General features: G+C 41.4%; 2 protein-coding genes across 2 annotated transcripts in view; one reads left to right on the top strand and one right to left on the bottom strand.

The window, feature by feature from the left end:
* Positions 1-24,840, bottom strand: part of NLRP14 (NLR family pyrin domain containing 14) — a 30,514-nt gene extending 5,674 nt beyond the window's left edge. Inside the window, 15 exon segments of the mRNA XM_064575857.1 lie at positions 2,548-2,712; positions 5,250-5,263; positions 5,265-5,400; positions 5,402-5,419; positions 7,620-7,790; positions 8,184-8,354; positions 12,762-12,929; positions 15,347-15,391; positions 15,619-15,738; positions 19,978-20,567; positions 21,337-21,386; positions 21,469-21,601; positions 22,316-22,468; positions 22,470-22,598; positions 24,802-24,840. Coding sequence (XP_064431927.1) covers positions 2,548-2,712; positions 5,250-5,263; positions 5,265-5,400; positions 5,402-5,419; positions 7,620-7,790; positions 8,184-8,354; positions 12,762-12,929; positions 15,347-15,391; positions 15,619-15,738; positions 19,978-20,567; positions 21,337-21,386; positions 21,469-21,601; positions 22,316-22,468; positions 22,470-22,598; positions 24,802-24,840 — 2,102 coding nt within the window.
* LOC123857410 (large ribosomal subunit protein eL39-like) lies at positions 2,624-7,218 on the top strand. Its single transcript, XM_064577053.1, has 2 exons — positions 2,624-2,732; positions 6,826-7,218. Exon 2 carries the CDS (start codon positions 6,878-6,880, stop codon positions 7,031-7,033), a length of 156 nt encoding a protein of 51 aa, XP_064433123.1. The 5' UTR covers positions 2,624-2,732; positions 6,826-6,877; the 3' UTR covers positions 7,034-7,218.
* Positions 24,841-26,816: the final 1,976 nt, after the last annotated feature.

The following is a 26,816-nucleotide window of genomic DNA, read 5'->3' as shown; positions in this document are numbered from 1 at the left end:
TACAGCTGCAGCTGGCAATCTGACCCGCTGCCGAGTTTGTCCACATGCCGTGAAAATGCAAAATCTCAAGTGGGCGTGGCAGGTCCTAACTATTCGGCTGTGCCTGATGTCATCAGTGGCAGCCCCCAAACCTGGACCCTTGTCACATGTGTACAAACACAGCCGGTACAACCTCGTCTCAGTCTGACTGATACCAACTCATAAGCTTCTCCTGACGCCAGTACAGCTCTGAGTTATGCCACGTATGGCTAACAAGGCAGCTGTAACTATTTAGCGACACTGCCTACCCACCTGACATGACCAAACCACTGTAATGGTAACCCAAGTCAGTAGAACAACACATTCCACATTGGAGTGAGCTGTCTGTTATATGTGGAGGTATGGACCCCTGAATTCTCTTTATTGGGGATGGGACTGGTTTGGCCCAATTTTTTGCTCCCCCCCTTTTTTTTTCCCTAAAGATTTTATTTATTTATTTGACAGAGAGAGACACAGCGAGAGCAGGAACACAAGCAAGGGGAGAGGGAGAGGGAGAAGCAGGCTTTCCGTAGAGCAGGGAGCCCAATGCAGGGGCTCGATCCCAGGACCTTGGGATCATGACCTGAGCCGAAGGCAGATGCTTAACGACTGAGCCACCCGGGCGCCCCTTTTGCTCCCTTTATTACCATACCATTATTACGATACCAAGATCAGCAGGTCAACCCAAACCCCCTTTCATGAGTTGTAATCGATAACAAAACCTATTTGTCCTCTCTGGGTCTCACTCAGTTGGCTGAATCTAGGATGCTGAGGGCACAGCTGAAATCAACACTGCAATTTGACCTCATCCTGTGCTTGGAGTCCTAATGATGGTGGCCCTAATTAAACTGTGTAGGAGACAAATTGAACAGATTTGGCCCCGGCTTCTGTTGGTCAGATTAATGAGAGTGGCCAGTGGAATGGCATATCCATGTGAAAATTAACCACGACTGTACTGTGCAGAGAAAAGGGATGAATATTACGAGGAGTATTTTGCTCTCCTACATATTTCATTGACAAAAATGCAAGACCCTGACAACTCTTCACTTGGGCCATTTCCTAGGGTGTGTGTTCAGTAAGCAGCCTCGAGGGATGAGGTAATGTCTCCCTCCAGGACAAAGAGCAGGCTTGCTTAGTGCCTGCTATAAAATGGTGGGTCTCTCAAGCTCCATGTTTCTCTCCTAGGATGTAACCCACTACCATGTGCAGGTGTCCATCTGAGCTGTCCACATCCACCCTGTGGGACTTGGGGGACAAAGGAAATGGACACAGAAACAGTAGTGCTTATGCTGCAATGCTAGGAGTAATAAAGTCCTCGGTCTCTGATGGGATTCTCTGTTTCCTGCCAGTATCCAGGAAATATTGATAGGCTAACTTACTAGGTTATAATGCAGGATAAAATTAAATTCCAGACCCAATAGTTACAGTATCATCATTGTGATAAAAATATATAAACAGTCAATGGATACATAGGTAAAGCAGCACTTTCTTGTAAGAGTCAGGGAGACATCTAATATTTGGGTTTCCCACATATGGAGCAAAATTCTTGACCCAGAAGTCAGTAATTCATGCTGTATAAGTAAAAATGTACTAGCCAATATCCGTTCAAGATTTAAAAAAAAAAAAACCTAAACAATATATGATTGAACATAAAAAGTACTCAAAACATAGGATAAGGTTTTATTAGACCACAGGCTCCTTAAGAGCATAAATAGCAGGGCGCCTATATGACTCAGTGGGTTAACTATCCAACTCTTGGTTTCAGCTCAGGTCATGATCTCAGGGTCATGAGCTCAAGCCCTGCATCAGGCTCAACGCATGGAGTCGGCTTGGGATTCTCTCCCTCTTCTCTCTCTCTCTCTCTCGCTCATGCTCTCTCTCTCTCGCTCTGCCTCTTCCCCACCCCCTGCTCATTCTCTCCCTCTAAGATAAATAAAATCTTAAAAAATAAAAAAAGGATAGATAGCATTTTTCCAGATAAGATTTTGCCAGTCGTTTTGTTTTTGCGAAAGAGCGCATGTGCGAGAGATCTAGCACAAGCTGGGGTGGGGGAGGAGGGGCAGAGGGAGAGAGTGAGAGAGAGAATCTTAAGCAGGCTCCACACCCAGTGTGGAGCCTTACTTGGAGCTCAATCTCATGACCCTGATATCATGACCTGAGCTGAAATCAAGAGTCTGGCACTTAACCAACGGAGCCACCTAGGTGCCCCAAGATCTTCACTTTAATTAGAAAAATTCAAAGATAGAATATCTGAAGAATGATAGAACATGGAAGACCTTAAAGCAAGTACCATTTACTTAATACTTACTCTGTCCAAGGCACTAAGGAGGACACAAAGAAATGTGAAATATGGCTTCAATACTAACATCACATAATACACATTGATCCATATATTTGAAATTCAGATTCTGATTTCTAAGACTAACTTACTTTCTATCCCATTTATCATCCTCTCTCATGTACTAAATTTCTTCTAGCCACACTAGCCACCAAATAGGTATCATTTTCCTGATGGAAAACTGAACTCACCCAAGCCTCTGAATATTGCAGTTTGGATGTCTCAAAGCCTCATACAGAATTTTTCCTCTATCATCCTGCAGGTATCCAAGGTCCAGGCTCTGCAGGTGTGAGTTGTTCAGAATAGCAGAAGCCAGATCCAGACAACACGTACTAGTAAGAACGCAGCCCATCAGTCTGCAAGAAATACAAAAGAGGTGAGACCTTCAGTTGTGAAGCTTCATTAATTTATTCCTAGGAGAGAAGCTGAGGTATCTGAGCCTTTTTCCTGACCCTTTTCTCTCCACAGTCCAGGATGCACAGAGGAATGTCTAATATTACCAGCAGAAACAAATGGGATTTCTTAATGAGCAGGAAAAAAAAAAAAAACACAACAACAACAACAGTGGGTAAAGCTGCTTTCTCCCACAAATAGGTTATTGTCCACCAAGCTTCCCAAATCAAGGGTATAAACACTTTTTTCTGGGAGAAAAAAACTCCCAGAAAACTAAAAAAAATTCTCCCTCAAAACTAAAAAAAAAAAAAAAAAAGGATAGAAGTTTACCCAAGGAACCCACAGATCTCTGTGCTTTCCGTTTCTAATATATTTTTGAAATAAAAAAACTTTCCAGGAATCTATCCTAAAGTGCTGCTTTCCAAGAAGCAGCAGACTACATATATGAAGATATTTCCTTCAATCCTCTGTAGGGCATTCAAGAGCATTCACAATCTGCCCTCAAGTGTTCGCTCTCCATATTTCATCCCCATCCTATTCATCAAGCATACCCATCTATTCTTTTTTTCCAAATCTACCACATCTATCTTCATGTCCCTTCTCTCTTCCTACCTTCTGCCAGTGATCTCTGCACCCAACAAAATCCTCTTCATCTTTCAAGGCTAAGGTAACTCAGTCCCCTCTGTCCCACTCTTTGCTCCTTGGGACTTCTATCTTATAATAATACATGCACTATGTTTTAATTGGCTTTGCATTTATTTCCCTGCCATCAGCATTTGATGAGTTACTGAAGGGCAAGTGCATCACCTTAGTAATAATCTTTAATGCCCCCAGAATGTAGCTTATATTTGTTGTAAATTTTAGTTGAGAGAATTGGCATGGCCTGCATACAGGCTATGAAAGTAGCTAAGAGCACAGATTTGTCTATGTGTTTACAGCAATGGTAAGGAGATAAAGTGAACTAAGCAAACATCTTGTGTGTATAGGTCACTTAGAAATTGTGGTTAAAATAAAGGTACTGGATTTAATGATAATTTCCATGAAGTAAAATTTTGTCTTCCGGTTGAATAATAATCAAGGAAACTTCAGAGAATCACATTGTATATGTTTTCCTAAAGAAAGTACAGGTACTTATTGGACCCAAGGGTTCAATCACCTTGGTGTTCACCAATGTAACAATCAACTATTAGGGGCGCCTGGGTGGCTCAGTCATGATCCCGGGGTCCTGGGATTGAGCCCCGCATCAGGCTCCCTGCTCAGCGGGAGGCCTGCTTCTCCCTCACCCCTGCTTGTGTTCCCCCTCTCACTGTGTCTGTCTCTGTCAAATAAATAAAAAAACTTGAAAAACAAAACAAAACTATAAACTCTTGTTTATAAATTTGGTTATCCTGAGTCAGTCCAGTCAAGGAAAACACCTCTGGATATACTAACCATCTAGAGTTTATAGTTCTAAAACAAAACAAAACAAAACAAAACAAAACAGTGCTGGAGATTAGACCCTTAGTGACTCACCCAGGTGACTAGTCCCATGGGAGGCCCTGGTGGGAAAGTGAGCTGAGATCACTAAGTGACAACTCTATGTTGCTTCACTCTAGCCACAGTATTCACATAATGAAATATTAAATACTCAATATAGTGCATCCATTTTTCAATAGGATATTGAATATATATTCAATAAGATATTGAATATATACTGAATATATTTGATATCCAATAAGAGAACTGTATGTAAGTATGTAAATGATTCTAAAATACTATCCTATGTAAAGGAACCCCAAAGTCCTATCTATACAGTAATCACAATTACATATACACGTACCATACATGTGTGTATACCCACCCACAGAATAAGGGAGAACATAATAAGAATAAAAGCAGTTGTTTAATGATGACTGACTTGTTGGTATTTTTAAAAAATTCTCTTCCTAGTGGGTGCCTGGGTGGCTTAGTCCATTAAACATTCAACTCTTGATTTCTGCTCAGGTCACAATCTCAGGGTCATGAGATAGAGCCCCACGTATGGCTTCTTGCAGGGCATGGAGTCTGCTTGAGATTCTCAGCCTCTGTCCCGGCCACCCCACTCGTGCATGCATACTCCAGAAGAAAAAAAATTCCCTTCCTAGTTTCTTTAGAAGCTGACCTAGTTATAAACCTGAACTGAAGAAAGAACAACTAATAGAGCACAATTTCTGCCTCATGGATGTAAGGCAGCAGAGGACACACACTAGACTCATTGGGGGTACAACCAAAAAAATACATAAAATGGCTGCTATTCAGTCTGTTGTCTCTGGTTCTCCTTCCCTGAGGGAGGTTGAATTACTGTAGTAACTGTTTAAGAAAAATCTGATGAACGTACTTCCCCAGCTTGTCTCAGGCAAGGGGAGAGAGAGGGAATCAGCTGTTTATTCTTTTTTCTGACACTTAGCTCATCCCTTCTTTGCTCATCTCCCCTGCCCTCACAGTAGTGAAAGCATCCAAAGGAAAGTCACAGAAAACCTACTCCAGGTCCTGAATGAAGGTGACAGCTTGGATGCGGAAAGGCATCACACAGAAGCTTTACTCCATCATCTTGCAGCCAGTTTGACCCCAGATCTAGATGTGTCAGGCTCTTGTTGCGCAGGAGAGCAGATGAGAGATGTTCACTGCTAAGCGAAGTGGCAACGCCTCAGCCTATAGGAAGGACAGTGTGAGCAAAGATGGAATCACTGCTTTACTGCCCAGAGGTTTTTATCTTTGAGATTTCATGCTCTTGTCCCTTACATCTGTTTGCCAACACTCATCTCATCAAATACCCTCTTCCCTTACTACCTCTTTGCCAGTCTCACTTGGGATACTTAGGTTTGCACAAAATTGCACATACTGGATCCATGTTCTTCAGAATGTTTGTTACTATAAATGAAATGTTAACCTCTTTACACTGTGCATAAATACAGTGCCCTATTGCAGAAGTAGCTACATAGACCAGAAGAGCAGGCATATGGAACAGAATGAGAGTAATCACAATAAAGTACTTTTTATACATACAATCAGTAGGGAAAAGATCTATTATACCATAAATAATTTGGGAAGGCAGACCTGACATATGGGGGAGGTTTAAGCCTTATAACAAATTAGGGATAATTTAACATTTCAAAAATTAAACCATAAAGTGTATGACAGTTTTTTTTTTTTAAAGAAAGATATTTTCAATTACGACAAAACTTTGAGAAGTTATGAGGAGGAAGATAATTTGACTTCACAAAAATTTTAAACTTCTGTACTCTAAAAATGATCATAAGAAAGTTAGGAATACAGCAATATGCTAGGTAAATTTTTTGCAATATATAAAAAATAATGGTTATAATGTATATTTACTATTAATAACCATAGTATATAATATACATAACAGAAAACATCCAGAGGAAAATTGAGCCTATGAAGAGGCAATTCCTAGAATACTAAAGGCCAAAAACATTTGAAAAGATGCTCAAAATCAAATTATTTTTAGTTATTTTCAATTATCTAAATAATACTGATTAAAAAAATAGTAGATACCCAGTGAAGATGTTAAAATACAGGCCACTAGACTGCCGAGGAAATATGAACAATCTGGAGAAAATTTAACCACATCTGATAAAAATTTTGGTATCAATTCCATGTCTAAAATTGTCTAAGAGCAATGAAGAAAATAATCACACTGATCCAGCCATACCATGGGATGCTACAGTTCTGTTTAATGGTGTTCATATGTATTTACCTGTTCTAAGCCCAGAATATGGATCTGGACAGGCAGACTTTAGTCCTGAATCCATTATCTTCTTATGAGCATTAGGCAAGCAACATAATCTTTTAAGCCTCACATTTCCTACCTGTCCAATGAGGCACTTAGAACTCAGGTGGCCAGTTTGACACCAACAGGTACTTTTGTACAGATTAAATCAATTTAGCATAGGGCCCAGCACAGAGTAAGGACAGAATAAATGGCAGTTATTAATACCATCATCCTTGTCATTTTCATTATCATTATGGATAACAGAAGGGAAAAAGCAAGGGACAGAATATGTGTGTAACATTCTCCCTTTTAAAATACATTTCAGCTTTTTTCTCCTTTTCGCTGTCATCCTGGTGTGTGGTTGACCGTTCCTCGCCATGTCTTCTCACAAGACTTTCAGAATCAAGAGATTCCTGGCCAAGAAACAAAAGCAGAATCGTCCCATTCCCCAGTGGATTCAGATGAAAACCGGTAATAAAATTAGGTACAACTCCAAGAGGCGTCACTGGAGAAGAACCAAGCTGGGCCTATAAGGCATCGCACTTCATGAGATGGCACACGTGTTTAAGCTTCATGAAGATCACATGTTCCTATCTTTTTTTTCCCCACGTGTTCCTATTCTATCACTCTATAAACATCCCTCCTACCTGGCCAATACACATGTTTTATCAGGGAAATGATTTTTCTCTGTTACTATGCCTCTACCCCAGTAAGTTGGTTCAGTAATAAATGTGAGACCTTTCAGTTGAACTGCTGTTGTGTTCTGATTTGTAAAGTACTGAAATCCCCCTCCTGTCAGATCTCAGATAGCACTGTCCCATAGAACTTTCTGCAGTGATAGAAATGTCCTTCCACAACCAAGTATTTAAAGTGTGGCTAGGGGGTGCCTGGGTGGCTCAGTGAGTTAAGTGCCTGCCTTTCACTCAGGTCATGATCTCCCGGTCCTGGGATGGAACCCTGAATCAGGCTCCCCGGATCAGTGGGGAGTCTGCTTGTCCCTCTCCTTCTGCCCCTCCCCCTGCTCGTGCTCGCTCTCAAATAAATAAAATCTTTAAAAAAAATAAGATATATTTAAAAATGTAATATACATCAGAAGGATGAAAACTAGTAGACTCCTACATGAGGCTCTGGAGATTGCACTGTGGATTTTTCAAAGTATCACTCACAAGCTTTACTCCATCATCTCCCAGGATGTTGTCTGCCAAGCACAAATGTGTCAACCTTTTGTTGCTGATGAGGGCCAAAGAAAGAGCCTCACAACCAGCTACTGTGAGGCCACAGCTTTCTAGGCTGAAGGAGAAACAGACGGGAAGGGATCAGTCAAATCCCAAAGTTCCTGTTTCTCTTCTCCTTTGCAGGGACACTAGCTGGTACTTACAGCCCCTACACCTCTACCATAGAATCAACCTCTTCAAACCTACTGAAATTACAAATGCCACTGCAACTATGTACAGGGGAGGGGAGAAGGAGGAAAATAGTAAAAATAAGCAGTCATGAAGAAAAGCAGCATTTAAAAGTCAAATAAAAGAGGAAGCAAAGGCGGCCTTCATGTAGAGTTCATCCAGGCTTCACAAATGAGCCAAGTGGTGTCAAGGCCCAAGCAGTTTTGCCCTTTCAGCTCTTCACTAAGCCACACAAGACTGCACAGAAGGACCCCAGGAAAAACAAATCAGCAAAACTAACGATAGTCTCTCTAGGTGACACTTGGGATGTCCTAAGGCCTCACACAACAGCTTGATCCCATAATCCAATAGGTGATTGGTCGACAAATTCAGAAATCTCAGGCTCTGGCTTCTGACGAGAGCCTTAGAGATATTTAGACAGCAAACTGTAGTTAGGTCGCAGGATTCCAAGCTGGAAAACAGCACAGAAGAAGAGATGACCCTCCTCAGAGAAGAGCTATGAGCACCATTCACCCAGCCAAATGGTGTTGCCTCCCAGGCATTGTGACCCATTCTGAAGACCAGCTTCCATACTTGGAGTGAGTTCTTTAATTAGCACAAGGCTCTGATAGAGCATCAGGAAGGGAGGGGTAGGAGGCCTGTCTCTTCCATCCCCACCTCCCCAATTCCCTATGAAAATACATATGAACACACCAAAAGTATTTTTTAAAGATTTATTATTTGAGAGAGAGCAAGAGTGTGCACATGGGACGGGGGAGAGAGAAAATCCTTAAGCAGACTCCCCACTGAGGGGCTTGATCCCATGACCCTGAGATCATGACGTGAGCTGAAATCAAGAGTCAGACGCTTAACTGACAGAGCCACCCAGGGGCCCCCCTAAAAATATTTTTAAATGATACTCTTATTTTAAGCTAGGAGGACTTTCCTCCAACTACAACATGGAAGGTGCACTGAAGGATGCTATGTCCTTACACTCTGACTTCTGAAACAAATGGGCAGGAAGTCAGGAGCAAAAGCTGTGATTCCCACAGTAAGAGCTCACCTATTCATGGGAGTCAGGAGTCAAGTCATGTTTTCTGAGGAACCCAGTCCTTAAGAGTAAAAACAAGAAGAGGATCAGAAATAATATACTTTCTAAAAATAAAGAAGGGAAGCAGAAGAAGGAAGAAGTGCATGTAGGGCCCACACTCTTAGAGACTCCTATTTAGAGATAGCTTGGGCTGGGAGAAGGCTGGGCTTGATATACCAGCTTCTAATAAGAGGAGTTCCAGGAACTTGGAATTGCTCTAATTACTTCCTTGAATCAAGCACTTATCAACTCAGTCTCTCAGGAATTGGTTCTCTTCATCAAAATAAGGGTGTATATAGGTAGGAAAGAGAAGCTCCCTCCTCAGTCCAGAATTAGACCTCAATGGATGACTTAGGACACAGCCTAAGGCTGAAAACCTCAACTTGCCCTGAAAAGGTGTTACAGACTGAACTGTGTTCCCCAAAATTCGTATATTGAAGCCTGAACTCCCAATGTGACTGTATTTGGAGACAAGGCCTTTAAGGAGATAATTAAGGTTAAATGAGGTCATAAGAGGGGACTCCTGATCCAGCAGGACCGGGGTCCATATAAGGAGAGAGGCACCAGGAATCTGCACACACAAAAAAGCACGTGAAGACACCGTGAGAAGGGGCTCCCTACAAGCTTAAGAGAGAAGCCTCACCAGAAATGCACCCCACCGGCACCCTGATCTTGAACTTCCAGGCTCCAAAACTGTGAGAAATAGATTTCTGTTTAAGCCACCCAGTCAGTGGTATTTGGTTATAGCAGCCCGAATAGAGTGATACAAAGGGATATTATATCAGCAGCCAAGAAGTTAGAGAAACAAAGGAAACATTGGATTTGGACAGAGCTCTTCTAGAAGGAAAAAGATTCCAGTATTATGGGGCCTGTGGATAAAATATTAAAGCTTAACTAAGGGATAGAAAATAAGTACATTTATGAAAAAGAGAAAATGGGGAAACAGAGGAAAATGTTTAGAACGGCTTGCTTTACATTTTAAACATACATAAAAAGATGCAAATTCTCTGAAAGAAGAGCACATCCTAAGTGGAGATCTGACCGAGAAAGGGAGCAGGTTTAAGATAAAAACAGTGCAACAGATTTAAAAAAACAAGAGAAAACTGAAATCTGTATTTCAAGCAATAAAGAACAAAAATCAATGACAATTTGAGAAACACCCCAAAAAGGAAGGGGAAAAAAAGATTAAAATGACAAAGTAGGGTGCCTGGGTGGCTCAGTTGGTTAAGCATCTGCCTTAGGCTCAGATCATGATCCTGGGGTCCTGGGACTGAGCCCGGAGTCCCTGCTCAGTGGGGAGCCTGCTTCTCCCTATCCTGACCCTGCCCCCTTCTGTGCTCTCTAATGAATAAATAAAAAATCTTTAAAAAAAGAAGTTCTTCTGGGCACAACGAGGTGTTACTAGTATGCCCAAGATTTTTGTTTTTTCCCTTATTTGCTCAACTTATTTTAAAAGCTACCCTATTATCAGGCCCACATGTGGAACAGTTATCAGGACAAGGAGAATAGATCTTTCTCCCCTACCAGAGGGGAACATTTAGTAAATATTACAGTGAAATAGTCACATGAAAATTCGTGATTATATGTACCTTTCCAGTATGCTCATGTACAAGGGATAATAGGAGTCTCTCAGCAATTTAAAGTTTTCTTAAATGCTTTAAATTTGCAAAGTCCCTATGGTAACTGGGGATATTTTTGTGAGGCAGCCTGGCAAAGACCTACTAATTTGTCAATACTCTCATTGCTCACATCATCTAGAATCAGTGGGAAACTAAAATATCAAAATGCAATTCTGCAATGTTGAGCTTAGCATGATCTATGCACAAACCAGACTACTGTGGCCAGTCGACTGTCCATAGCTGTTATGGGGTCTAAAGCAAGCATAAAACTGAAACTTTTCCCAGAGTGTTAATAGGAGGTGTATAAGACTACCGATTACTTCCAGGGGTCAGCCACAATGGGAGAACGTCCAATCCTACATAATGCCATGTTCAAGAATTACAAAGCTCTGATGACTTCTGCTGCCAAAACATTGTTTACTGGTACAAGGAGCCCTAACTAATTGACCCAGATGGATGGCTTCCTATTTGAAAGCCTACTAACTGGGTCTCATCAAGGCTCATCAGTGGAAAACATTCAAATGTCAACTGATGAAAAAGATCTTACCAAGTCCTGCTGCTCTGTCAAGTGCCAAGGCATTTTGTCTTGGACCCACAGCTCCCACCGTGAGAAAACATCTTCCCCTCCATTTAACAGCTTTTTGCCACTAACATGTTAGTAGCAAGAACCAATGACCTACTTCTCACCTGGGTTCCAGACTAGAGGTGGCAGGTTACTGAAAATTCTTCACAATGTCTTAAAACTACTTCACAGACAGTAAAACCAGTACCAACCTGGTCTGCTGACAGCTGACCTCAACCCATGTTCAAGAAGCATCCAGCAACTTTCCAGACATGCTCTAAAGTGAATTTTATCCTACAAAACCTGGTGAGACTTAAAGAATCTCCAGTGGTAATATAGTTCACCTGCCTATTGTCAAAAAGGAGGTCTTGTTCCTTGTGCTTTGTATGTATAGTTTATAATTTGCTTCTGACAAATACAGACCTTGGCCTTTCATACATCGAGGTTCTGTCTTGCTCCACCCTCCACCCTCCCCCACCCCCAAGTGAATCCAGGGATTATAAAAACTTCTAAGGTAAAATTTACTGCAAGGATTTTTGTTTTGTTTTGCTTTGGTTTTATTTTGTAAGAAACTGAATTAAAAACCTTTTGGAAAATAAGATCTCCCTTGAATTCGGTCACACAGTGTGGGGACCAAGTAGGATTGCCAACCCTCTCACTTTCAGAGAAAAAGCAGACCCACCACTAGGCTCCGCAGTGTGTGAGGGCACAGGAGTACTGTGCCGGCTGCCAGGTGCCGTGCTCTTCCTCCTCGGCCTTCTGTATGGGTCACTGAGTTGCAATTATAAGGTGACAGTGATTCACTATCAAAACAAGGAAAGCTCATCTTCATTTAAAAAAAAAGGGGGGGGGCACCTGGGTGGCTCAGTCAGTTAAGCGGCTGCCTTCGGCTCAGGTCATGATCCCCGGGTCCCAGGACTGAGCCCCACATCAGGCTCCCTGCTCAGTGGAGAGGCTGCTTCTCCCTCTCTCTCTGCCTACTTGTGCTCTCTATCTCTCTGTCAAATAAATAAATAAAATCTTTAAAAAAAAAAAAAAAAAAGGGCGGGGCTGGTGCCTGGATGGCTCAATTGGTTAATGTCTGCCTTTGGCTCGGGTCGTGATTCCAGGGTCCCTGGGATCGAGTCCCTCATGGGGCTCCCTGCTCCACGGGGAGCCTGCTTCTCCCTCTGCCTCCCTCTCTGTCTGTCTCTCATGAATAAAATTAAAAAAAAAAAAAATCTTAAAAAAAAAAAAGTAAAACTGAGCCTGCTTAGCATTGCCCCCAGTTACCACTAGTGCATTATTTCCTGTAAGCATTCAAAGATACAATGAATAAACATATGGCTGCACTGAAATATGAAAATTTTTAAATCTTTATAAATTCTGGGTCTTTTTGTTAAATTTAGGAAATGGAGAGATGCAACTGTACAATGAGGTGTCCTCAGTGAAGGGATGGGAGCAGTTAAAAGTCCTATCAGGAGGAAATCACCCTGAATCTACTGATTCCTGCTATTCCATATCGTGAAAATAGATTGAAGCTGGCCCAATGAACAGCAAATCAAGGCTGTAAGATTCTATTTGGACAGACCAAAGTCTCAATTATAACAAAAATAACTCATGACTTACCTCAGATTCTGTAGTTTACAGTCTGGGTGTTTCAAAGCTTCACATAATGACTTTACTCCATTGTCCCCTCTATCACTCCCTTTCAGATCAAGATGCATCAGATTCTGGTTGTGAGTCAAAGAACTAGCAATATCCTGACAACCGCCAGGGAAAGAAAGAAATCTCATCCTTCAGAGGAAAAATATGCAGGAGGAATTACAAAATTATCTCTGTCCTGGTTACAGCATTCCCTTGCTTTTCAAATCCAGCTCTTTGATATCTAAATATTCCTGTCATTTCTTATCTTACTTTGAGTTTCTCCTATTTCACGGGTGGCTATAAATCAGTTTCAGGACGTTGCTTAGTAAAACAGTTGGGTTACAAGTTAGATGTCCATTACATCCTGACAACTGATACTCTCAACTTCTTTTGATCTTGAGGGAAAAGAAGGTAATAACATCAGGAAAAGCAGAAGGGGAGTTTTTGAACTCAATTCCAGTAAGAACTACCTCAAATAATGGGGGATATTCCAAATATTTCAATTACAGCATTAATTCACAATATTTAATCCTTAAAATAACCCAAAGTGAGTTCATAGTTACTATCAACTGTTTGAGATGCATCATTAGCAAAACATATTACTGCAAAATACACTGTCATCTCATGGACTTTGTTAGATGTACAAAGATAGCCCAAAGCTAAATATGGGAGGAAATTAAATACGCCCATCTTTCTTCCTAGTTGTTATCTGCTACTCAGGCACTGTTAGCTATATCTGATTCTTCCCTAAGTGCCTCTGCTAGCCCCCAATGCCCAGCATGTTCACAGTGCTAACTGTTCAAAACATCCCTTTGTAATATCACCTCTTCTCCCTTTTGCCCACCACCTACCCTTTACTCTCACCCTCCTTCTTGTTTCACAAGAAAACAAAGCTTTTACCTGTTACATCACTAGCCATCATCATCTGGTAAAAGTGCCTGAAGCACTCACTAAATATAAATCGAAAGTACAATTTCATGTGTTAAGGAAAAGGGACTTGAGAAAGGAAGGCCACTCTATGGTGGGAAAGACTAAGTGCTGCCTTCATGGTGTCCTCCCTTGAGGAGCCCTCGCATTCTAGAAGAGGAAGCCATTTAGCCCAAAAGAAGGCAGTAGCTCTTGTTAGGGCTTTAGACTGGTGACATTCAGTGAAAGGGAAATGTAGGGGGAGATGTCTGGGGGTGAAGGAAGAGGATTTCCAGGAACCCCCCTTAATCAAGACTTCTGTGCAGTCGCCTTTCACATCGATGTGCAAAACCAGGCCAAATCTGGTTACTTGGAACATAAGGTCAATCTCACTAAAAACATGGAAATTCCAATGGGAATACTTAGGGGGAAGCCTGCCCCCCCCCCCAAAAAAAGAACATCAATCTCCAGTGCTAATCATTTGTTTAGCATTCAGTACATATTACTGAGCACTGATTAGGCCTTGAGCACATTGATGGGGACTGAATATAGGACTAAATAAGATCAGTTCCAGCTCCTAGTATAGCCAGTAGACAAGGAGAAAGATGTGTAAACCAGCTAATGTAAATAAGTGATAGGGCCTGTAGAATCAAATTAAGATATAATAAATACCGAAATACCAAATGTTGGCAAGGACGAGGAGCAGCGGGGACTTTCACATATTGCTGATAAGCCTGAAAAATGGTACAACCACTCTACAGAGCTAGTCGGCAATTTCCTATAACAAGTTAACACCCATCTGTGAACTAGCGATTCCATTCTGAAATATTAGCCCAAGAGATGAAAACCTGTATCACACACAAAAAATGTGTCCAAGAATAGTCCTAGCAGCCTTATTCATAATGGCCAAAAACTGGAAACAGCCCGGTGGTCTATTCAAAAGAGAATGAAGGAGTTGCAATCTATCATACAATGGCATGCTCATTAGCAATATACTATTGAAACATGCAACTACCTACATGGGTAAATTTTTAAAAATATTTTGTTGAGCAAAAGAATACTGACACAGCAAGTACATACTGACTGTATGAAACAATCTCAATTATTTACAGGAACAGCACAAGCTAACCTATAGTGATAAAAGGTTAGAAAGTGGTTGCTGCTGAGACTACATAGGGTAAGAAAACTGAATCGAAGAGGGTAGAAGGAAACTTCCAGAGGTGATGTTTTCTATCTTATTTTGAGTATTGTTTACATAGGCATATGTAATCATCAAAACTTAACCAGACATAACTGTGCATTTTATTAAATGTAAATTACTCAATAGAAAAATTAAATAGTATGCTCTAGAACTTAGCTTTGAAAGCGCTCTGTTGAGTTGCCTAGAATGCCTTAGCTCTGTGTTGTTCATCTAGAAAATTCCTATCAAGCCTCAAAAACCACATGTCAACAGCTTCTACACTCCAAGCAATCTTTCCCAGAACAAACTAGTTATGGCCCTACATCCCCTGAGGTTTCTACTGTGGGTGTTCTTAGAATATTTTACACAGTGGATTTTAAGTGTTTGCTTATCCTTGGATCTCCCTAATAAGTAGTAGCGGGAGGTGGGACAAAGAAAGAAGCTGAAAGAACTCCAAGAAATTTTCTCATGCCAAAATTACAAGAGTTTTTGTAGTTTACAGTTTGGGTGCCTCAGTTCTTTTTTTTTTTTTTTTTTTTAAAGATTTTATTTATTTATTTGAGAGAGAGAATGAGAGAGAGCACATGAGAGGGGGGAGGGTCAGAGGGAGAAGCAGACTCCCTGCCGAGCAGGGAGCCCGATGCGGGACTCGATCCAGGGACTCCAGGATCATGACCTGAGCCAAAGGCAGTCGCTTAACCAACTGAGCCACCCAGGCGCCCTCTTCGTAATTGGGTGCCTCAGTTCTTGATAAAAAGTCTTCTGGCTAATTCATCGAGGTTGCTAGGACACAGGCCCAGTTCTCTCAAGTGCTCATTTGTATGAAGCACAGAACAGAGATCTTGCCAGTAATGAGTAAAGTGACCACCATCCCTTCGCCTAAGTAATCAAGAAAAACACAAGATTGATGTATCTATTTCAGCCCAGGCAAGTCTCAGAAGATGGTATTGGGTGGAAGTGGTTTTGTTTTTTGTTTTTAAGATTTTATTTATTTGACATAGAGAGCACAAGCAGGGGAAGCGGCAGGCAGAGGGAGAAGCAGGCTCCCCACTGAGCAAGGAACCCAACGCGGGACTCGATCCCAGGACCCTGGATCATGACCTGAGCTGAAGGCAGCCGCTTAACTGACTGAGCCACCCAGGAGCCCCTGGGTGGAAGTAAGTTATTCTAGAAATGGCGAGTGCATCAGTGCAGGTCTTGCGTGGGCGCAGTCCACCCAACAGTCTTCCTCCTGGCACTCCAGGAGGCTTTGTTCGCCCAATAACTCCCTCACCCCTTCAACACAACACACAAAGTTAGCCTAGAGACTTCGTTTTGGAGGACGAGACTTAGGAAGGATGACAGAGGTCTTCAAATAGCCAAAGAGCCAGTATCAAGAAGAAAAATAATCTAAGACCACAAAGAGTAAGCATAGGCGTAGTGGGTAGAGATCCAGGCACGGGGGTGGAGATTAAGAACCATGGGTTACGAGCTGCAGTTCTCCAGTTTACTGGCTACCTGACTTTAGGTCAGTCACATCAGTTCTATGAACTCTGAGCTTTCTTCATCTATGAAATGGGAATTCCATCTCCCTTCACAGGATTGTGAGGATCTAACAGTCGAGTTTAGTGCATACGCAAAAGCACTCTGTAAATCTGTAAATGTTGTATAATTTAACTATTAGGCACATTTTCAATAAGCTCATTATAAACACAGGTTAGTAAGGAACGAAACAGAGGATAGTCTTGTGATTACAAGCATAAGCTCTGTAACAAAAGAGTCTTGAGTCCCAACTCTGCCACTCGCTAACATGGGTGATTCCGGCAGTGCAACTAACTTATGCACTGCTTCTGAAACAATGAAGATAATAGTATCTCTTTCTTAGGATTACTGTGAAGATTAGGACAATCTGCAGAAAACGGTTGGCAAATGTTTTCCACTGTAAGTGCTTACAATTGGTAGCTGCCCTCTTTCATATTAAAATATATAAAAGTCTAGCATGTTGCCTTATACAAACAGCTGCTGTAGGAGAGGGAAGAAGTATCTTTTTCCTTGTGCCCTCCTAGCTTCTAGCTGGGGCCCTGTAAATTAGACTGACAAGAGACAGATTAACAAGAGAAAAGCATACAAGTTGTATTAGCATGTGCACTGTGGATACCCATGGGTGAAATTAGTGAGGAGTAATTTAAAGAGGTAGATACAATTTGGGGTTTATATAACTAATTCAGCAGGAAAAAGGCAGGGGGATAAAAGGCACTTGTGGAAAAACCAATGACCTGTTGGAAAGATAAATCGACCCTAAAGAGAACAGATGAGACATGATAGTTTGTGACAGTGTCTGCCTGGGTATGGGGGCATACCTTGCTTTAGCAAGAATTTCCTGGTCCCTAGTCCTTCCAGAGTGCATTCTTTTTACAAGTTAAATATACGTACCATAGTGGATCCAACTTTGTGCTAGGTCACATCCCTCCCTGAGGACTAAAGATTATTTCTAGCTGTTGAGAGAGTTGCCAGGTGATTGCTCTCCTCACCAGACTTCTGTCTCCAAGAAGAAAGTAGAGAAATTGCTTCCAGGGAGGGGATTGAAGACAGTTGAGTTCTTTTTGGAGGTTCTGCTTCTAGGCAGGTAAGGGGTTTCAGGAACTCCTATGCCTTCGGCTCAAAATACTTCTTTTGGAAAAGTGACATATTTTGAGGTGGCATATCCTGATCTCAGTCACTACTCAATAAATATTGATTCCCCCAGGGGCCCCTGGGTGGCTCAGTCGTTAAGTGGCTGCCTTCGGCTCAGGTCACGGTCCCAGGGTCCTGGGATCGAGCCCCGCGTCAGGCTCCCTGCTCTGCGGGGAGCCTGCTTCTCCCTCTTGTATTCGCTCTCTCACTGTCTCTCTCTCTCTTTCTGTCAAATAAATAAATAAAATCTTTAAAAAAAATATTGATTCCCCCATACCTTACTTACCTTGGATTGAATAACATTGCAGAGTGCTGGTCTCTACATCACCTGAGGTCTTAAATTTGACAAAACTAGGCAATAAATCATTCAAACATTTCAGTGCTTACTATGTAAAAATGCCATAGGGTTTAATGGTGAATAAGACAGAAATACTGTTAAATTTACAATGTTGTTATGTTACAGAAGACACTGACTGACCTATAATGTGCCTCTTAAAACACTGGGTTCTCAGACTCACCTTAGCAACAATGCCATCTCTAATATTAGGTAACACTAGAACACAAGTGAGGGGAAGGTAGCATGAGGACTAGCAGTATAATGGCCAGAATGCCTTCCTAATATTATTAGGCATAAAATACGCTCTAATGCCCTGGGTTCAATCACAGCTCTTAACAGAACCACTAAGTCAGAATTGAGAAAACAGACTAAAGGAGATTATTTACAACACCCCAAGGACAGTAAAGGTCACAGCATCCCAGCCTACAATTCTACTCCCACAGCGGAAGAAAAATAAAAATGTAGGTCCTCATAAGAGATGTGGTTCTGCAACTGTACATAAAGGCAAGGAGGCAGCGTGGGTCAAGCTGGAAAACCAAGGACTTGACAATCAGATGTGTGACCTCAGTCAAGTTGATATCTTCTTGGTACATCAGGGTTTTTACTAGCAAAATGGAAATAACAGCATCTTCCTGGGATTGTTGAGAGATGAATTGAGGTGGGCCTCAGAAGACTGTTGGGCATGTGTCAAGCAGATGCTAGCTATTATCTGATGTGTGCTTGAATCAATAATGGTACACTTACTTTCCAGGTGAACTTCTCTGAATCGCAGTTTGGTATTCTCAAAAATAAACTGAGATATGCTTTTGACCAGCATCAAATTGTATAATTGGTTAAATATCCCATGTACTATATAACTATATACCGCATAGTAAGCCCTCAATTTCAGTTAGATCCAGAGGTAATCCCATAGTTCAATTCTTCCAAAAACACACAAGAAACAACAGGTGTTGGTGAGGATATGGAGAAAAAGAAACCCTTGTGCACTGTTGGGAGGAATGCAAACTGGTGCAAACACTGTGGAAAACAGTATGCAGGTTCCTCCAAAATTAAAAACAATTACCGTATGATCCAGTAATTCCACTACTGGGTATTTACCCAAAGAATATGAAAACACTAATTCAAAAAGATATATGCACCCTTATGTTTATTGCAACATTACTTACAATTGCCAGACATGGAAGCAGCCCAAATGTTTATTGATAGATGAATGGATAAATAAGTGGTGTATGTATACAATGGAATATTACTCAGCCATAAAAAGAATGGAATTTTGACATTTGCAACAACATGGATGAATCTAGAGAATATAATACTAAGTGAAATAAGTCAAAGACAAATACCACATGATTTCACTCATATGTGGAATTTAAGAAACAAAATAAATGGACCAAGAAAAAAAAAAAAGATAAACCAAGAAACAGACTGTTAACTACAGAGAACAAACAGATGGTTACCAGAGGGGAGGGGGGGTAGGAGGATAGGTGGAATAAGTGAAGGGGATCAAGAGGACACTTATCGTGATGAACACTGAGTAATGTACAGAATTGTGGAATCACTATATTGTACATCTGAAACTAATAGAATACTGTGTTAACTGTACTGGAATTAAAATTCAAAAAATATTCCCAAGTGTCCAAGCAGAATGAAAACAGTTTCACCCTAGTTAAGTCGGATTCCTTCTTTAGATCTTAAATGTCACTATCTCAGAGAAACCCTCTGTGAACCCCAATGCTAGAATAGTTCTCTTTCATATTTCTCAAAACATGGTATATTTTTCACAGCATATCTCACAAAGTATATTTTTTAGAGTAAGTAATTCTTTTCTTTGTTCTACCAGGGCATTCAGTACAAACATCTAACATAATTCATGTCCCACTAGTTTATGCTTTCTTGGGATTGCTCTCAGGCCAAGACAGTCACTTCAGAAAAGTTTTTGTCCTTTCCTCACCAGTAGCCATGACTGGTCAGTGAGGGATTTTAGTGTTTGGCCTCCTTGCCTCAAGGTGGGACAACTCTAAAGGGTAATCCTAGCTCTGGGACCTCTGCTGAACAATTCCCCTCCCCTCCCACTGATGAAATTTCCTTCCCTCACTCCCCTGACAGGGCACTTCCCCACTTACCAAAGTGCAGCTGGGGGGCTTGAGTTTAACATCTTCTCAAATAACACAGTTACAGACAATTTAATGGTCCGTAAACATTGGCAGTGCTTAAGGCAGAATGAAGACACAAGTAAATGGACTTTTCCACAAACATCAATGACAAACTTTTGGGAAGATCTCATTGCCTGGCTTATAAAGGCTTCATCTTGAGTCTCATACAGATAGAAAAACAACTCCAGAAATTCCAGCTGTGCTGGAAAATGTTCGCTGTTCCCCAGTATCTCGAGCCACTGAAGGATCTTCCTTTTTATCTCCAGTGACATTTTACAGTTCAAAGTTGTCTCCAGTTGTTTTACTAGATCATCATTCAAAAGGCCAAACAAAAAGCGTTTCGTCTGCATCAAATGGGGATCTTGATCACTGTTGCTTTCAAGCAATAGCTTCAAATCTTCAAAAGACTGAAGGGAATTGTTCCTGGTCCCCCAATTGTCTTTCAACATATAGAACATAGCTGCAAGAAACTCCTGAACATGCAGGTGGGTGAACACATAGCAATTTTCATACTCCGTGTGCTTTTGAAGAATACTCATGTCCAGGAAAATCAGCACATCCTAGTTTATGCTTAGATCTCCTCCAGAAGGTATGTATCACAAGGCAGATACTCTTTATGGTATGATATCTTGTACAGTGAAGTACTCAAAAGAAAATGGGGATTATGAGGATGATTTTTACTTTCTTCGTTATACTTTTATCTATCTTCCATTTTCTAACAGTTAACTGCTATGAGGGGGAATCCTGATTTCCTAAATTTATGGCCAGTAATAAATACCATAAGAATAAACTTCCTTATACCAAATCAGAAATTAAGGTCAAAGCAGAAAGTTATCTTCAAGATCATTTAACACAATAAGCAATTTTTATTTATTAGTGCTTGGAATAAACTAGGTCTCAATTACTCCTTGAATGAAATAATGTGGCCCATCAGAAAACAGCATAGCTGGGTTAAGAATGATTTCTCACCTGGTCGTTTTCTTTCTACGGTAATTCTATTTATACAAACTAGAATTCAACTACATAGAATTTGAAACAAATTAGGGGGAATGGAAATGGTATTGAAGTAAGACTAAGAAGACCTGGTTCTAGAAATTACATTCTATATGGACGAGTTGGTCACCACTCCTGGAACTTAATTACAGGATCATTTCTAAAGGAAGAAAGTGGTTGTGATAAACCCAACAGTCCTTTCCAAACTCAGGGACTCTTTAATCTGTAAAATGAGACATGAATACACCCTTCTTCATCAGACTGTGAGCTTCTGACTGGGCATTTCCAAATACTCCTCTTACTGAGGCCCTGAATTAACATGGCCCTGATTCTGACCTTGGCCAGAAAGCCAGTTTTGTTGACTCTTTTTGAATAATCATCATCAACTGTCCCCTGGGGCATAAACCCCTATTACACTTCAAACCCTCAAGCTCCTCCCAAATCTGAAAACAAAACACATCTACTCACCCTCCACTGCCTCCTGATCATCTTGCTCCTCCTGTGTCCTGGCATCCTCTGGTCCCATGGTCTGGGCTGTCCCTGTGACAGGTTCCAACAGGATTAGGAGGTTCACCAAAGACAAGGGGAGCTTTAGTGATAGCTAGAACAGGGGCCAGAATTGTCCTCAGCAGTCCATTTCTATGACATCTGGGCTTAAGAAAACTGGAGCCAACGGAGCCTCAGACTCCACCAGCTTAGCTAAGGGAGAAGTGATGTGGTATCAACAACACTGGAGCAGGGACCTCTTGCCAGACCCTCCATCCTGTAACTTGAGGGCAGGTGCCTTAGTCTAAACCTGTTTCCTTGTCTACTCTGACCTCACAGGAATATGGTGAGGCTCCTGGGAAATAATGAATACAACTTTATAGCTGTAAAGCCTTGTAAAGAACACAAGAAAGAAAATTTTGATGTCTAATATTTCATACTTAGGAATGACCAAAGATATCAGCTTGGCTTATGCCCCTTAATATTTTGCCCATTCCTCATATTTTAGCAAAGATTTTAAATCCTATTTTAAGTTATTTAAAATTTAATGCAACCTATGACTATTTGCAGTTCAGGCAAAGGAACACTAGATGGGACAATTCTTATCATTCAATTCCTTTAATCATCCTACCTGGTACAAGATGGCTGAATTACTCCCAATTAAGGAGCCAGGCTGAGTAATAGCACTCAAAACCCTCCTGCCTCTTCAGGGTTTTTCAAATGATCCAACAATGGTTTAATCCCCAAGTCCCTTTCAGAGAATCATGCCGATGGGCCTCAGGAAGCACACCCTTCCCCCAGCCCCAGACAGGTCCCCAGCATCACTCACAGTTGCTCTCTCACACAGATCCTTCAGGTTCATCTTGCCGAAGATTTTGAGAGCGACATCCCAGGCTTGCTCCCCGGGATAATATTTTTTCATCAGATTAGCCAGGTCTTCTCAATTGGCCTTCTTCACACCAGCCCAGACAGAGTATCTGGCAGTCCCTGGGCTCCACAGTCTCATTCTTTAAAAGTAACTTGAATTTATTCAATTCCTCTTTGTTTAGCTCTTCTAAATACAATAGCAGCCCAAAGTCAGGAAAGAAGGAAGACAACGACCAATCTGTTATCTTGCTCACGGATCAGTATTCAGGCTTCGGTGGGAGAAAAACAATCAGAAGAACATGAATAGGGGCACCTGGGTGGTACAGTCTGTTGAGTGTCCGACTCTTGGTTTCTGCTCAGGTGGTGATCTCAGGGTCGTGAGATGGAGCCCCGTGTAGGGCTCCAAGTTCAGTGCAGGGTCTGCTTAAGACTCTCTCTGCCTCTGCCCCTCCCCCCTGAACACCCTCTCTCGGGGCGGGGGGCGGGGGAGGAGAGGGGGAGTGGGGCGGGGGTAGCAGGAGGGAAGGGAGGAGCAGGGGGGGACTGAGGGGGTAGTGGGGGGAAAAGAAGAGCTAGGGCGCGTGGGTGGCTCAGTCGGTTAAGCATCTGCCTTCGGCTCAGGTCATGATCCTGGAGTCCCGGGATCGAGCCCCGCATCGGGCTCCCTGCTCAGCGGGGAGCCTGCTTCTCCCTCTGACCCTCCCCCCTCTCATGCTCTCTGTCTCTCATTCTCTCTCTCTCAAATAAATAAATAAAATCTTTAAAAAAAAAAAAAAAGTCTAGGGCGCCTGGGTGGCTCAGTTGGTTAAGCGACTGCCTTCAGCTCAGGTCATGATCCCAGAGTCCTGGATTGAGTCCCACATCAGGCTCCCTGCTCAGCGGGGAGCCTGCTTCTCCCTCTCCTGCTCTCCCTGCTTGTGTTCTCTCTCTCTGTCAATAAAATCTTAAAAAAAAAAAAAAGAAAGAAAAAGAAAGCTAAACTAAAAAAAAAAATAACAGGTTCATCTAAAAAAAAGAATATGAACAAACAGGACTGATGGAAAGGATTAGAAAACAAAATGCCTATAAAAATATAGATTAATTCCACAAACACGTGTTGAAGCCCCAGTGTTAGGTTCAGTATTTAGTGTCCCCTGTACTACATTTGCTGTCACAAAAACATTCCTTTAATACAGACCACTGTAGGTTTCTTCCACCTTCCCAAAGTTACTCCCAGTCCCACAACTTATGAGCTGTAAGAAATAAAGGCAATTCATCTCTCTGAGCCTCAGTTTACTCTCCTGAAGTGAGGAGATCAGAATCACCCTCAGAGAACTGCAGTACGGATTAAATGAGGTAGAGTTCATCTATCACCTGGCACAGACCAGGCTCCTAAGTACCAGCAACTCTCCTCGTGCCTTCACTCCCTGACCAACACCCAACATGTATCTCAGCCCATAAAACATTGTTATTGCACCCCCACCAACACATCATTACTCTTGAAGAACAAACAACTGGAATATGCCACCATCTAGCTCTTTTTGTCCTGTCATCTCTGGTCACAAATCCATACACAGCCAGTGAGGGTCTGCGTTTCCAGCTCACGAGCTCCTTCCACACCCACTCCCCAACACTGCACATATTCTGGAAGTGTTCCACATTAAAGCTCACCCAAAACCACATTCTCTCACATCACTGACCTCAGCTCCCCTGACCATGTTCCACTCCAACATTTCATTCTGATGCTCACTCCAGACTTTATCAGCAAGGACTACTCTACACTTAACCCACAGGCTCCTATAACCCATTCTCTCCTAATACCTTCCAGGTAACAGAGCAATTTCTTGCCCTCCCTCCCACTGTGACAGTTCTTCCAATACAATCAAATCCTCTTCTTTTGAGGCGGTTTTCCTTTTATCTATCAGCCACTTAAGAGCCTTATACAGTTTGTTATTCAGCACAGGTACCTCCAGTTAATCACTTAAACTGTGTCAAGTGCCTCATCTCCTTTTGAGTAACTGGTTAGAGAGGCAGAGCTAGTAAGTAATACAGACAGAACTGAGATCCTTCCGTCCTCCAAAATACTTAACCCTAATCTTGCTAATGGGCCTGTAAAAGAAGGATGAGGGAAATAAAAATGTACAGGAGGGGGATTTTACTTCTTAAGCAGAAAGTGAATTACCTCAAAATTACATAGTAAATCAGGACTTTATCCTACAGTAATTAGGGAGCAATCAACTATTTTAGGAACTTGTCTTTTTTTTTTTTAACTGCACTGAAGAAATATTCTAGATTCTAGATTAGGATGTGACCAAAACAGGTTCCATAGTAATTTTTTAAGAAGAAGCAAAAAGGAATAAATTTGAGGAAACTTCAAAGGAACACTGAAATTTCTCCAGGACCAAAAGGCTTCTCCCTGACCACTCAGTAGTCTCAACGACATATAAACATGTCCAACTCTAGTCTTACATAAATGTTCCCTTTACTCCACTTCTGCTTCATCTTCATGCTCAAACTTCTTCAGAGTCTTCTATATGTAACCTATTATTCCTCCACAATCCACTGCAATCTCACTTTTGCAACCAGAATTCCACTGAGATAACTTATACCAATTACCACCCTGTTGCAAAACCCAATAGGTATTTATTTTTGGATTCAACGGTCATATCTATAAGCAAGAAAAAGAATAGTCCCTACCTCTGCAAAGATTAGAAGTTAATGCACGCACCTAACTTACAGGGTGCCATACATATAATAATTACTGTTTTAACAATGCCTTACTGCTTGATGTTCTCTTTCCCCTTTGCTTTCATAATACCACACTTTCTTCATTTTCCTCTGGTCTTTTCAGATGTCTCTGTGAGCCAAGATCTGTATGGTTCTGAATCCTATTGGGTTTCTACTACTACATGAGGTCTACTATTCTGAGAGAAAGTACCATATACTCTGGCCTCCTTCCCAAAGGTTTTATGCTGTTCTTAAAGGAACTGGTATTTTTGTTCTGTGGTCTTCCGTTGTTTATATTTTTGGGAAAAGGAAAACTTCTCTGGGGTTGCTCTTCTTATTTCAAGGCATATCATAAATTCCAACATATTCTGAACTAAAATGGGAATCAATAGTCTAAGAGGATTTATTTCAATTTGCAAATTTATTGGTGTAAATGTTTGCCCCTTATAATTAAAGCACATTTGTTCAAACTATTCATTCAGTGCACAATAATGACCACATTTGTTGAAGATCTACAGTGTATAGGTTCTTCGTGAAAATTTTCTTTAGTCTTAAAAACAGTCCTGAAACTTGCCTAGGTTACAGAGTTGACAAGTGGCCAAACTACGAAGCTCATTCTCTTTCTACCAGGTAACACTGCCTTTTAATTTCACTTTATTTTTCTAGGCACAGGGAATTCGGGGTTAAATGCAATCTGGGTGACCATGTTCTGTGATACTGGACCCTGCGCTGAACACCGGGCTTTGGGAAGAGGAGGACCTCTAAATATGTAATGGCATTTTTTCTGAGCTCTAGTAGTACTCTAGAACACGAAGGAGGGATTCTTTTCTAGAAAGGGTAGAGATGAGAAAGTTTGGGGGAAGTGACATTTTATCTAGAAAACAGGATATTCTCACCCTTTTCATAGACTCTTGCCTGATTTTCTTTCTTGGTTGCTCTGATGGAATCTCCTCTAGCAGTTTCTCAACCTGGCTACTACTAACCTTGTCGGCCAGACCATTCTTTATTTGAGGGACTCTCAGATGCACTATATGATGTGTAGCAGCACTGCTGGCCTCTACCCACTAGATACCATTCGAATTTTCAGTCTCCCACAGTTGTGACAAAGTATCTTCAGACATTGCCAGATGTCCCCAGGGCAGCAAACTGCCCCAGGGTGAAACCACTTCCAAAGCCTTACCAACTCTATTGCTGAATATGCACCTCAATCAGTCCTTCTCTATGATGCTACCATAACAAACAAATCAAAGCAGCAGAGTAGATAACTCAGGAAAAGACAATCTGATAAGATTTTATGTATAACAGAAGGAATACTGTAATTGAAAAGGAAAGCATTTCAGTGCAGATTATTAGGACAACTGGTAAACCATTCAGAAAAAATTAGTATCTTTACAGAATAAAGCTCAGAGTAAATCAGTAAGCCATTAATAATACTTCAAACCAGAGGGGGGGAAATAGCAGAGAATATTCATTACACCTTAGGAGAGGAAGGATTTACCAGCTTGGGCACAATAAGGGAAATGATTGAAAATCTGGATGACTATTAGACGATACAGTTAACTATGTTGAAATTACAGCCTCTTGTCCATAAGAATAAAAAAGTAGCAAAAAATTTTATAGGAAATTTGGCAAATATAGTTGGAGTATAAATCAGCAAAAACCACTTCAGAACTGTTGACATTAACTATTAAAATTGTAGATATGTACCCAGACTCAGCTCTTGGTTCTAATACTATTCTCCAATAAGAGGAATCAGG

Source organism: Mirounga angustirostris, unplaced genomic scaffold (genome assembly GCF_029215605.1).
Source record: "Mirounga angustirostris isolate CCGP_5_RB_7025 unplaced genomic scaffold, mMirAng1.0.hap1 SCAF_13, whole genome shotgun sequence".
NCBI classification, from domain to species: Eukaryota; Metazoa; Chordata; class Mammalia; order Carnivora; family Phocidae; genus Mirounga; species Mirounga angustirostris.
The sequence above is the reverse complement of the archived record's forward strand: the minus strand, read 5'-3'. Positions and strand labels throughout refer to the sequence as shown.

What these genes read in the sequence shown, in the direction of transcription:
- LOC123857410 (XM_064577053.1), top strand. Translation starts at nt 6,878, where the DNA reads ATGTCTTCTCACAAGACTTTCAGAATCAAGAGATTCCTGGCCAAGAAA.